Below are 14,326 nucleotides of genomic sequence, written 5' to 3' on the forward strand. Positions count from 1 at the left end.
TCTACTTCCCCCTAAGTTTCCTTCCACAGGCTTAAAATTTCTGATGACTGCAATGTTACTATAATCATGAAAACTGAAACTGTTTTCAATGTTCTTGGGGGCTAAAAGGTTTATATACATAAAGAGTATTGAGATGACTTCATAGGATGAGAATGCCAAATGTGTGCTAAATAGTAAATAATATATGAATTTAGAAGAATGAGAAAAAAAAAGCACTATGTCCCAGGTACTGTGTTAAGTATTGGGGAATACAAATATAAAGAAGCAAGACACTTCCTGCCCTCAAGGAGCTTACATTCTAATAAAAAGAGACAATACAATTAGGGGAAGAGTGATCAAGGAGGAATAAATTGGACAGGGTTGTCAGAGGGAATGGTGATTATAGTTCTAGAGAAATTCAAAGAGACATGCTTTCCAGGAATGGTAGCACTGAATGGCTTGGGTTCAAGTTGAAAAGTAGGGAGTGAAAAAAAGGATCACCAGTTTAGAGCTAGAAAAGACCTTAAAGGCTTTTGATTCATTTTATGAATAAGGAAACTGAGGCAGCCAGATATGTGTTTAAGCATCAGACCCCATCTCTTCTTGATTCCAACTTAATTCCTTCATAGGGCACAGCATAGCATGAACAAGACTGAGAAACATGGTAAGTGTCTTGGAGAGAGAAATAGTGACTCATTAGACACTGCTAGAAGTAAAAGCATAAACAAAAGTGTTTTGCAGGAGGGCATGGTGATTTTAAGGGACAGTGAAAAGACCACCTCTTTATTTCTTAAGTTGTGTCATTCATCAGCCCTTTGTTGCTGGTGCACCCCTCCAATGATGTGCATGATCACCCATCTAAGCCTTCTCATTGTGTGCTGTTTTTATCCACATCCTTTTGCAGTTCACCAAAGATCCATCCAGTGTTTGAGAAGTCTTTCTCAGAGCTTGACAGGGAAGAGCTCCAATGAGTATATATGGGTCAATAAATTGCACGTTTAAGACTTCTACTGTAAATCTAATTTGTTTATGATGACCATTGTTCTCTTGGTGTAAGACTGTTCCCAAGCCTTCTAGACTTTAGAGTTACATAAGCCAGAATATCTAGGTTTGTGAGGCAACTGACCCAAGTCCTTAAAATCCTATTCACATGGTTGTAGGAGGGGTCAGGTCATATTACCTAATCTTACTCACCTGCTTTAATATTTCATGGGTATGAGAATACCATTAATCAACTAGGTGACATAGTGGATACAGCCTTTGCCCTGGAGACAGGAAGACCTGAGTTCAAATTCAGCATTAGACATCAATTAGTGGTATGACTCTAGGCAATTCACCTATCCTCTGTTGGTCAGAGTTTCCTTAACTGTAAAATTAGATCAATTATAGCACCCACCTCCTCCCCCAGGGTGGTTGGGAGATTAAGATAACATTTATAAAGCATCTGAAAAACCTTAAAAGTTCTCCATTAATGCTAACCAGTTTTATGGTCTATTTATCTCTCATTCTTGGAACAGACATTGTTTTGGTTGGAAGTATCAAAGACTAAAGAAATGGACAGAAGATTCCCTTTCCTCTCCATCTTTCCTCTTAGTAAGCAATCAGATAATAGATTCTCTGTATTTTGTTCCTCTAGAAAAGTCTTGAGAAGGCAACTAAACAGGCAGATGTACAGAGCCAAGATCTATTTGAGTATTTACAGACAAGTCTTCACCTTTGGGAGGACCATCGGAGCCAGCTGACCCAGGAAGGAATAAATCTTGAGAAAAAAATGGAGAACTACCGCTATCAACATGCTTACAATACTGAGGTAAAAGAAAAATATCTTTCATATATAAAGCATATTGTTATTTACTAAACTTGCCTCAAAACAACCCCATCATTTTGACGGATTCATGGTCTCACTAGTGAATTCAAATCACAACCCATCCATGATTTTATCTTCTGCCTTTCTGCACTCTCTCTTTCCATAGATCTCCCACAGAAGATTTAACCAACATGCTGCAGACTCTCCTCTTTTCCTCTTAAGATTTCGGGGGTAGCAACACAGCATTAGGGCTATCCATCTGTTATCTCTGCATAAACAAAACACCTTCTTTTCTAGTTCTGCATATATTTTATCATACTTTCACTCCCTTTCCTGACACTTTTATCACCTTGGAAGTAGCAAGAGACATAAAGACCTGGGAAACATTTTTGAGACAGGCCTGAAACAGGTCAGTCCAGTGCTCAGGTTTGGGATTGGAATCAAATGAAATGCTTGAAGATTATCTAATATTTAATGAAAGGATATTAACTTAACAATATCATAGAAAGAATATTCAGCAAAGAAACAGTATCAATTCAGTTGAATCCAGTTCTTCTGCCTTGGTATTTGCTGTGATGATACTCTGAAAAAAACAATGTGTGAAACCTGGGCAGTTTTTATGATTAGATAACTAGGAAGCTAGGTCAAAAGTTTGAGCCTTAATCTCCTGAACCAACTAGTTTATGAGAACAATTTTTGCAAAAAAAAAAAAAAAAGTAATTTAGTTTATTTAGCAGGGACCTTGATATAGGTATCTTTCCTACTACCTCAATCTCTTTCTGTCTCAGAGAATTAGTAATCACATTCATTCATTGCTTCTGGAATGGGTGTGCAAATGATCTACCTTATTATTCCATTCATCATCTTTTTGAAAATTTCCCAGAGCAAAACTGCCTTCCTTGGTCACCATTTATTATGTGCGTTGTCTTCCTAATTAGATATTGTACTGGTTGAAAGTAGTCTCACTTTTGCATTTGTATCCCCAAAGCATAGACTAGTTCTTGACACATTAAGTACTCAATAAATACTTTTAATTCATTCATTTAAAATTTATATTTTAAAAGACAATCAGGGTTAAGTAACTTGCCCGGGTCACACAGTTAGTAAGTGTCAAACTAAAATTTTTTTCCCTTAGTATATACTGGGAAAAGGAAAAAAATAATAAAAAAAATTAAACTCCCTCTAGTGTCAGATGCCCAGGACCACAAAAGCAACTTTAATCTCTCAATGAATCCAAACCTGTGTAAATAGCAGTCCAACTTTGCCTTTTTCATCTTGTATAAGTTTTGTTCCCTCCTTGCCACTCATTCTCCAGAAGGGCTTTTTCCAGTGGAGCTGAAGATCCTCCATCAGTTTTCCTCACCCCTGCTACATATCTAGTCTACCCCTTCTCAGGTCAACTATGTCTTTGATGTCTTTAGGAGCACTTTTCATGCCCAAATTATTGTTAACACATGACACTTGATTTAAACCTAGTATTCAATTCAATCCAATTCAGTTTAACATAATTCAATAAGAACAAAGAATCTATAAAGCTGAACAATGGATTGGATGATGAAGGAAAAGGACAAGTGACTCAGATTTTGAATCTGGGTGGCAGATTAAAAGAATAATATTTCTTTCAACAGTTCCAGAATCTTAACCAGAATTCAGGATTCTATGAGACTGCTTTATACCATTTTAATGAATTTCAAAATGAAAATATTTCAACATACACCAAGCACTTTGCTTAAGGCCCTGTGAGCAATGACAAAAAAGTTATAGATTTCAAAACTGACCTCAAGAAATTTATGTTCTTATTTGGGGAGAAAAGAAATAACAAGGGAAATAAACAACACAAGGCCACAGAATGAGTGATACCAGCAGTTGGCGCTACAATAGTTCAGAGTAGAGTTGAAAATAAAAGGGAACAAGCATTTATTAGACACCTCCTATATACTGGGCACTTTAAAACATTGCCTTATTTGATCCTCATGACAACCCAATGAGGGTAGGTACTATTATTATCTCCATTTTACAGTTGAGGAAACTGAGGCAGACAGAAATTTGGTGACTTGCACAGGGTCACACACCACTAAAGGTCTCAGGCCAGGTATCCAATTCATATTTTCCCAACTTCAGGTCCAGTACCCTATCCTCCAATGCTACCTCATGGCCATTGTTATGTTCTGAACATAGGAGAAATAAATGTGAAGCTCAGCATAAAGTCGGCTCTACTTAAAGTCAAAATGACTCTACTACCTTGGGCAAATTCTTTAATCTCTCTGGACCTCTAATTTTCTTACTAGTAAAATGATGGAGTGGGATCAGATGACCTCTATGCTCTAGATCTATGATCCTCTGAACCTGTTCCCTGACCTGTCCCTTCTTCCCCTACCTAGAAAGGAAAAAAGTAGCTAGGAAAACAGATTATGAATATCAGTTTGTTTGATTAACATAAAACCAGGTGAAGGGAAATTGGATGGGTTGCTGTGACAGTCTTATTAAGCCTAATGAAACACTTTTTTTATATACAGAGAAACCTATTAAGTTAATCATATTTATTCTCTTATTTTATCCTCACACTAATCCTGTAAGGTTGGGAGGACATGGTTATTAAGTCTGAGGAAGAACTGAGGCTGTTGAACCTGGAAAATAGAAGATCTAAGAGAGGTGATAAATGATAGTTGTCTTTAAGATATAAAGAGCTGTCACATAGTGGAAAGATTAGATTTGGTCCCCTTGACTCCAGAGAGTAGAGAGAGCTAGAAACAGTTGTTAGAAGTGGCTTCTAAGTAGCTTCCTTATATTGTTTCATAGACATAGAGCTAGGAGAGCCCAGAGATCCATCTACTCCAACCCCCTCAATTATATATATAGGCAAGACCCAAAAGATTAAATTACTTTCCCACACTCTCATAAGTAGCAAGCAGGGACAAGATTGGAACCCAGGTTCTCAAATTCCAGTGCTACTTTTCACTAGTTTATACTCATTTTCTTCAAAAGTCATCTTAGAGGGGGCTGCTAGGTGGCGCAGTGGATAGAGCACGGGCCCTGGAGTCAGGAGTACCTGAGTCCAAATCCGACCTCAGACACTTAATAATTACCTAGCTGTGTGGCCTTGGGCAAGCCATTTAACCTCATTGCCTTGCAAAAACCTAAAAAAAAATTTTTTTTACTTTTTTAAAAAGTCTTCTTAGAGGCAGATGGGCTGCCTGGGGAAAGAATGTGTTCCTCCTCATTGGAAATCTTTAAGTAAAGGGTCGCTGACCACTTGTTGGAACCATTGAAGAGAAAATTCTACATCATGTATAGATGGGACTAGATAGATTGATGGACTAGATATATCCATCATTTTACAGATGAGACATTTGAGTATCAAGAGAAATGAAGTGATATTCCTAAAGTTGTATTACTAGTAGTAACTGGGAAAGTTATGGAATAATAGCCAGGTCTCAAATCCAACTCTTCTGAATCTCACTCCAGTAAAATCTTAACAATATCATATTAATACAGACAGAAAAAACCTCAGGGATCAGCTAATACAACACCCTCATTACGTCCCAGAGAGTTTATTTGACTTTCTGAAAGTCATTTGAGGTTATTTAGCAACAGAGACAAGAGTAGAATTCAGAATTCTGTTTCTAAGAATTTTAGTTGTGAATATTAAAGTAAGCTTATTTAGGGCCCTTCCTCTAGGTAGTGCTTTTATAGAAATACAGTGATAAATTCTACCTCTCTGGCCATATTGGTCCAGCACAACACCAAAGAACACTGTGTGGGGATACAGATGGTCTGGGTTTGAGTCCCAGCTCTGACACTCATTGGTGTGGGCCATTTGAATAAAGTGGAAAAGTCTTCTGCTATCTCCCAAACTTCAGCTTTCCCATCTCTACAACAGAGAGCTAGCACCTTTATTGTTTTACTTTTGAAGGTTACAGTTTTCATAATAATATGAGGAACATGAAGAAATCCTGGAATATTCATGCAAACTGATAGAAACTGAGATAGGGAGAGCAGAACAATTAGCCATGATCTTGCAAAAAATAATAGCAAAACTTCAAAAGATCTCAAATGTAAAAGACAACAGAAGCAGATAGAGTAAATAAGTTACGATTAACTTACTAAGAATTTATTTTAAAAATAATTTTATATATATATTTCTATGTATTTTCAAAAAGTTTACATAAAAACTTTTTTTTAAATCTAGGATTTCTTCAATTTGGGCAAATTGTATGCATCTTTAGTGTAAGGCTTTTCCTAATCTCTTCTCTGGAATTGCCTTGTTTGTTTTTGGCAGTGGTTGGAGTCTGGACCTAGAATTAGGGTGACCTTAATTCAAATCCAACCTATGAGACTTTGGACAAGTCACTTATCCTCAGCCAGCTTCAGTTTCCCTCAATTGTAAAAAGGGGATAATCATAACACCTGCCTCCAGATTGGTTCTGAGATTCAAATGAAATAATAAATATCTATAAAGCACTAAGCAGAGTGCCTGACTCATCGTAGCAATTACATAAATGCCATGATCCTTGTTTTTGCTATATTTTTGTGTGTTTGAGGCCCTGAGATATGGATAGAGATCCAGCTTTCCCATCAGAAAGAGCATGGTTCAAGGCTGGCTCAAGTCTGAGACATCCTGGCTAAGTGAACTTGGGCAAATCCCAGAACTTTTTAGGTTTTTCACTCATCTTTTTGAGGAAATGCAGATGAAGGGCTGGACTGGTCCTGAGCATTTTTTTACTAGGAGTTCTCTATGGAAGCAAGCAGATGGCACCAGCGAGCAAGGCAAGCTGAACACCAGTTATTTGGAGACTCAGTGGAGAGAGGAAACTCCCTCTGGAGGCCCAGCTTTCTGGCAAATCTCTTGTCTCAGAGGAGTGAGTTTTCTTTAGGACCCAGCCTACCAAGAAGGGGAGCAGCAAGTTCATTATATTTTATTGTTATTTATTATTATTATTATTATTATATGATATGTTATTAATATAATCTATTGTATATCAATGGCATAATACAATATTCATAATATTTATTAAATTATTTATTATTATTAATTATTAATTTATGTAGGTTTTGAAGCTCAAATGTAAAGATGTATAAAGCCCTGAGCACAGAGCCTGGCAAGCTTTCCTATGCAGGTCTCTGGCTTAGCCTGCCATTCTCCACCAGCTTGCAAATTATACCTAGGAGTATCTGAATTCCAAATTCATACACCAGGCTTAAGCTATACAATACTACTCTTCTACTCTGTCCCAAGAGCTTCAAGTTTCCCAGATCTTTTGGTTCTCTAGAACTAGAAAATATCTCTTCCTTATCCTTATGTAAGCCAATAAGGTTTTTTAGGAAGTAAATTAGATTATTAAAGAGCGGCAGATTCAGAACAGACAAGCTAGCATACCTGGCCAACTGAAAAAAAAGAGAAGCAACTTAACTAGGATGTAAAAGATTTCCTTGGAACCTTCCCTCCCCCTTGAGCTGCCATTACTCCAGAGCTGCAGGTCTCTGGTGGTACCAGTACTGCTCCCAGTGTATGGCCAAGCAGGGTCCAAATCTTGTGAAAAAGCTTCCTAACTTATATTTGAACAGCTGTCACCCTTAAATACCCTTTAGTTTGCCTAACTATTGCTTATTTTCCTGCTTTGGCTCAAGATCTGTTCCCAATAATTATGATGATAATAGTAATGATTAGTATTTATATAACTCTTTAAGGTTTGTATAGTGTTATTAATCACTCAGTTAATATTTATCAAGCTCCTCTATGTGACAGGCATTATGGAAAATATGGGAGATACAATAAGAAGCAAAAGACCATCCCTGCCCTTGAGGAGCTTATGATCTAATAGGAAAGAGAACAGACAAATAAATATATACAAAGCAAGCAATATACAGAAACATAGGAAATAATGAGCAGAGGGGAAGATAGACATAAAGGAGGTGGGAGAAGGTTTCCTGTAGAAGGTGAGGTTTTAGTTGAAACTTAAAGGAAGCCAAGAAGGTCAAGAGCAGAGGAAAGAGACTATGCCAGTCTTGGGGGACAGCCAGAGAACATGCCTAGAGGTAAGAGAGATAGAGTGTCTTATTGTTGGGACAAGCCAGGAGATGTGGAGTCCCTGGAAGAGTATTTGTCAGGGAATAAAGTGTAAGAAGACTGCAAAGATAGGAGGAGGCTAGGCTATCAAGGGCTTGGAATGCCAAAGCAACCCTGGGACATAAGGGGTTATTACTATCTCCATTTTACAGATAAGGAAATGGAAGCTTGGAAAGGTAAAATGATTTATTCAGAGTAACACAGCTGTTGGGCATTCAAACTCAGGGTTTGAGTTTATCTTATAATTTATCATATAAAATTATAAACCTAACTCATAACTTTACATATGAATAGTTTAAATAATCCATTAAAACAAGAGGAGTTACAAATTGAATAAGAAAACAAAGCCCCTAAATCTGTTGCTTATCATGTCATGTAATTTTTATTTTGAAAGCTGGTTGTTAACCATAGCAATAAGATTGGAAGCCTTGTAACATAGATTTAATTTTTCCTTAAAATGACAATGAAACTATTCTCAAAACTTATTTGGCTCAGGTTCAAATACAGCTTTTAATGATGTTACTTCTTTGGAGGAGTTGAGTCTCCTAATCATAAATACCCAACCCAGAGTGCTCGTTAGGGTTCTACTGTTGTGTTAAGTCAATATATCTTTCTGAACAAGTTTGCTTTGGTGGAAAATGAGGAGATGAAGGAAGCAGCTGAACCAACCCAGTATCTTAGTTGAGTATCTTTTCCATGATAAAGTTTAGGAAACTTTTGTTAAAAGTTAAATGGTTTAGGCATGTGTCATTTCATTCCCATCCTGATCCTGAACTACTAGACTAACTTGAGTTGAACTGGCCAAGAACAGCGATGGAGTCAAGAATTGGGACTCAAGTCTCCTGCCTACCAGTCCGACGGTACCCCATCCCCTGAGTCTAGTGTGCTCCCAAAGCTGTTTCAAAGTCAGTCTTATCAGCTATTATATGGCACCCCCTCTCTTATGTGAGCCCCAGAGCACACTACTGAGAGGAGAGATAGAATCGAGATAAGATCAATCATAGCATCATTCATCTTGAGCTGGAAGGGGTCAACCAGAAGTCAGCTAATCTAATCTCCCTCTTTGGATAGGTCCAATCCAAGAGGCTTGGGCTGGATAAGAGACTTGCCTGAAGTCACTTGGGTGATGAGTAGTTTGTTTGGGGTTTGAACTCAGGTTCTGCAACCACAGCCCTCCACAAAGCTCCAAATTCTGCACTCTTTCCTTTGTACCATTGAGGTACAAGGCCCCCTCCCCCACTCCAATAAAGATAGGATCCCTGTCATCAGGATAACTTTGTAGTCTAATAAGGAGAGAAGAGAGGAACAAAATACATCAGATCCAAGACAGCTTGCAGCTCTCCTGTCATAGAGTTGCCAGTGTCCTCTGGCCATACTGTTTTTCCTAGCTGAGCATGTCCTCTCTGACAGGTATGTCTCCTCTGGACATTGACTTGTCTTTGCAGGATGTCTCTGCTGAACCTGGTGGTCATCAAATTTTTCTCTGCAGGAATTAGAAAGCCTCTCCCCAGTAAGGGCAAATTGATAACATAGTCATAGCTAAGGCTGTGAGCAGCCACAGTTGAACAAACACAATACTAAGACTAGGTCTATTCATAGGACTGCCTACATCTGGAGATGACCCACTGCCCAAATCAATTATCTAAATTATATTTAGAAATTTGCTATACTTAATATTTAACCCTTTATGGAGATCTTGTGACCACAAAATTCAATTCATGGGGCTTTCCACAATGAATAGCAAGGGTGTGCTGGCCAGTTCAAACTATCCCATAAACCTGTTGTACTTCCTTCCTGAAACTGGCAAAACTACAAATCAGGACTTGATTCATTGATTACCTAGATTAATGAGAAGAAAATGTTGGTTTAAAAGTGTGGAAAATGAGTAGACAATCCTGAGCTCTAGTATGCTGAGCAGGCAAATGCCTGTTCACATGCCTCAGGAGCCCTCACATGCCTCAGCTTAGCCAGGGGAACAGGTAGCTTTCAATGGCCAGACTTCCCCATGCTGTAGCAGAGCCCTGGGCAAAGAGGCAGCTGCCAGAGGCCAGACAGCAGTTTAAGTATAAAAGAAAAAAGAGTACAAAAACTGAGGAAAACAACTTAAAAGTTATTGGGCAAGTTGGGGCAGCTAGGTGGCACCATGGATAGAGCACTTGGAGTCAGGAGGACCTGAGTTCAAATCCAGTCTCAGACACTGAATAGTTGTGACCTTGGGCAAGTCACTTAACTCCACTGCTTTGCAAAAAACAACAAAAAAGCTATTGGGTAAGTGGAAGGTAATGACTATATGAGATATCAAGAATCAAATATTTCAAAAGAATGAAAAATATGTAAAATACCTCATTGGAAAAATAACTGACTTGGAAAGTATATCCAGAAGAGATAATGTCAGAATCATTGAACTACCTGAAAGCTATAATCAAAGAAGGACATGTACAGTATCAAGAAATTATCAAGGAAACTACCCTGATATCCTGGAACTAGAGGGTAAAATAGGCATTAAAGAATCTCAGGGAAAAGATCCCAAAATAAAAACCAAATTAAAGGAAAAAATACTTCAAGTGATCTGCCACAACCAAATCAAATATCAGGGAGCCACAATCAGGATTACATGTGAGTTATTAAACACTTGGAGGTCATGGAACATGATATTTTGGAAGGCAAAGGAGCTAGACTACAACCAATAATCATTTACCTGGCAAAAAGCATGATATTTTAAAGGATAAGTTGTGAAATTGTGAATTGTTCCAACCATTCTGAAGATCAATTTAAACCTATGACCAAAGAGCAACCAAACTATCTGCCCTTTGATCTAGCAAAACTACTATTAGGTCTGTATCCCAAAGAGATCATATAAAAGGGGAAAGGACCTACATGAACAAAATTATTTATAGCAGCTCTTTTTGTGGTGGAAAAAAATAATTAGAAATTGAGAGGATGCCCTTCAAGTGGGAATGGCTGAATAAGTGATGGTATGTGAATGGAATACTACTGTATGATAAGAAATGATGAACAGACTGATTTCAGAAAAACCTGGAAAGACTTGCATGAACTGAAGTGAAGTGAAATGGGCAAAACTAGGAAAACATTGAATCAGCAACCTTGTGTGATGGTCATCTTTGAATGACTCAGCTCTTAATAACACAATGATCTAAGACTAGTGGAAAGAACTCATGAAGGAAAATGCCATCCACATTCAGATAAAGAATTGATGAACCCTGAATGCAGATTGAAGCATACTTTTTTCACTTAATTATTTTTCTTTTGATTTATTTCTTCTTTCACATCTGTGACTCATAAGGAAATATGTTCTCATGGTAGCACATGCTTAACCCATATCCAATTGCCTACCATTTGGGGGAGAGAAGAGGGGAGGAAGGGAGAGGGAAACCTTGTAAAAATGAATGCTAAACATTGTCTAGACATGTAACTGGGGAAAAAATAATTTTTTTAAAAAAATGTGTCATGCTTCCATTTTTTTTTTTTTTTGAAGAGCCAGTTGTCAAATATTTACCAGCACATCCCTAGAAATACCCAACAAGAACTATGTGGAAGGGAATCTAAGTTCATTTTGCTCCTAAGATCTTTTCCAAACTACCATGCAAATTAATCTAAGCAAAAATTAAACTAAATGAATAAAGTCAAGGACATTTTCTGCCATCCTCCAGGGCTACATCTTTGCTTTTATCATGTGTGTCAAATCTATTAGTCAATACATAACTTGTTAAAGGGTTTACTGTGTTTCAGGCATTGTGAGCAACACAAGATAGAATAATAAGTGAAAAGAAAAGCAGTCATTGCCCCTCAGGGTGCTTACATGCTAATGAGGGGAGATAACACATAAAAGAGAGTTAAAGAAAGGGTGAGAGAAGGTACCTGTGTGGTCCAGATGGGAAAGATAGCTGATTTAGATCTTTCCTCAAAATGGAGATTCTGGGAAGAATCTAACTAATGGAAGAAGGGAATCACAGGGAAGGAAAGAGAAGTGGAAGTTTTGTGACAAAGCCCAGAAATTGTGGTAGGAAAACTATTGAATTTGGAATATATAAAATGGGGGAATTGAAAAAGATAGCCACTAAGATCTCTCCTAATTCTAAAACTATAATTTTATGTCTTATTGGGGCAAAAAATAATAATTCTAGTTTTGTGCTGTATTCTGAGTCCAAAATATCACTGCCCACGTGAATAATTTCAAATTACTTTGAGAAATTACTTTCAAAATACAATCCTAGCCCTGAGTACAGATCATCAAAGATGCTTGTAGGATTGAATGAACGTGTGTGTTTCCTCTTCTCCCCACCCCCAACCCCTGTTAAATGCAACTCTGATTCTCTGATTCAAACTTTCTATGAAGGAAAGGAATTGATAAAGCTGTCCAATAGACATTTGCAGATTGTTCAAAAATATGTCTCCCCAGTTAAAGGAAGCTGGCCTAGATATTGTTCTGGATCAGATGAGGCAACAAAACAGTGAGGCCATCTTGAAGTGTCACCTGGAGAGGGCTTGCTTACTGCTTCAGGACATTAAACTAGGGTAAGTAAGCATTGCCTGCTATAAACAAGGAGAAAACCTGGGGTGATGGAAAAAGGGAAGAATGTTGTGAATTCAGCCCAGTCTATATAGGTAGGGCAATGAAGCCCAGGGTAAGGTAGGAGGTTTGGTCCCTTCTTTGCAAGGAGATCCCTTGTGGCTCTTCCCCACCCACTGGAGATCCCACAGCAACTGTACTATTATTGTACTTCCAAATAAGGATTTGGAAGGGGAAATTTTTTTTAATCATGAAAGTGAAAAAAAGGAAAAGACTTGTAGTTTTATGTGCAATTCTCTTTTTAAAAATGTTTTAGAGAAACTGTTTAATTTTATTTTTAAGAAAGATTTTATTTATTTTGAATTTTACAATTTTCCCCCCATTCTTGCTTCCCTCCTCAGTTAATGCAAATCCTTCCAGGCTTCCCTAAATTCCTATCCACCTGGTTTCTAATAGAGCAAGAGTGTTACATGACATACATATGCCATGGTTCCCAATTGAAGGACATTCATTTAATTTCCAATTCTTTGCCACCACCAACAGGGCTGCTATGAATGAGAAACTCTTTTTGAGGCCATATCTTTAACCAATCTTTGATCAATCAATTTCCAAATACTTAAAATTGACCACAAGTGAGACTGAACAGAAAAAAATATGGACTTAAAAAGCACCTTCTTTTAAGTCAACATCATCACTTTTACACAAAGAAGACTAGTTTTTTCTAATAAAGTGTTTTTCACATTTATATTTGGTTATGAAGAAGCCTCTCCAATGGATGCCTCATTGTGGTATGAAGGCAATCCCAAGGTTTTGCTGGTAGAGCACAAACTCTAGCAAATCATACCAAACTGGAAATGGTATGGACTCAGGATATATTCTGGGTCTTTCACTTCAAGAGGAACCTTGGCATATTGCAGAGAGCACTGACCAGGAGGACCTGAATTCAAATCTTGCCTCTGATCCAACCTCTGTGACCACTGGAAAGTCCCTTAACTTCCCTAAGGTTCAGTCTCCTCATTTCTAAAATGGGGAAGAGTTATATCTGTAGAACTTATTTTAAAGAACTATTGTGAACTTCAAATGAGATAATAGATATAAATAAATTCTTTTTTAAAAATATAGATTTTGGGGCAGCTAGGTAGTGCAGTGAACAGAGCACCAGCCCTGGAGTCAGGAGTACCTGAGTTCAAATCTGACCTAAGACACTTAATAATTACCTAGCTGTGTGGCCTTGGGCAAGCCACTTAACCCCGCCTTGCAAAAACCTAATATATATATATATACATATATATATATACATATACATATACATATATGTATATATATATATTATTTCCCCCAATTGCATGTTAAAACAATTTTAAACCTTTTTTTTGCTGTTTTGAGTTCCAAATTCTATCCCTCACTCCCCTCCCCTTCCCTGAGATGGTAAGTAATCATAAATAGGTTATATATGTGCAATCATGTAAAAATTTTCATAAAAATGCCATTCCCATCCAGAAAAAGAACTGTGGCATCAGAATGCAGATCAAAACATACTTGTTTACTTTTTTAAAAAATTGTTTTGTTTTTCTCATGGTTTTCCCCTTTTGTTCTGATTCTTCTTTCACTGATATGTCACTAATATGCAAATTTGTGTAACATGATTGTGTGTATATATCACATCCTTAAGGAAGAAAAATAAAGTATATAAAAATAAAGTATATAAGAAATAGATATATACTATATCAGATTATGTGATATCTTAGGGCTGGGGGAAGGAAAAGTGGGAGGGAATGAATTCAAAAATGAATGTTGAAAACAGAAAAACTGAGTTAAGTAAAAATGAAAAATGAAAAACAAGTCCATATTACTCATTTTGTACAAGATGTATCAAAGAAAAAAATGAAAGTAGAGAAAGTAGTATGCTTCAGTCTGTATTCAGATAATATCACTTCTTTCT

The 14,326-nt window shown here is 37.3% G+C and overlaps 1 protein-coding gene across 6 annotated transcripts in view; it reads left to right on the forward strand.

The window, feature by feature from the left end:
* CCDC180 (coiled-coil domain containing 180) overlaps positions 1–14,326 on the forward strand; it is a 126,426-nt gene that overhangs the window by 41,954 nt on the left and 70,146 nt on the right. For all 6 annotated transcript variants that reach the window (XR_012473562.1, XM_074210796.1, XM_074210795.1 and 3 more), the window contains exons 14-15: positions 1,616–1,789; positions 12,274–12,389. Coding sequence is in view for 5 of the 6 variants with exons in the window: in XM_074210796.1 (XP_074066897.1) it covers positions 1,616–1,789; positions 12,274–12,389 (290 nt within the window). In the remaining variant the exon portion in view is untranslated. The remainder of the gene's footprint in view (positions 1–1,615; positions 1,790–12,273; positions 12,390–14,326) is intronic.

Source organism: Macrotis lagotis, chromosome 1 (genome assembly GCF_037893015.1).
Source record: "Macrotis lagotis isolate mMagLag1 chromosome 1, bilby.v1.9.chrom.fasta, whole genome shotgun sequence".
Classification (NCBI taxonomy): domain Eukaryota; kingdom Metazoa; phylum Chordata; class Mammalia; order Peramelemorphia; family Peramelidae; genus Macrotis; species Macrotis lagotis.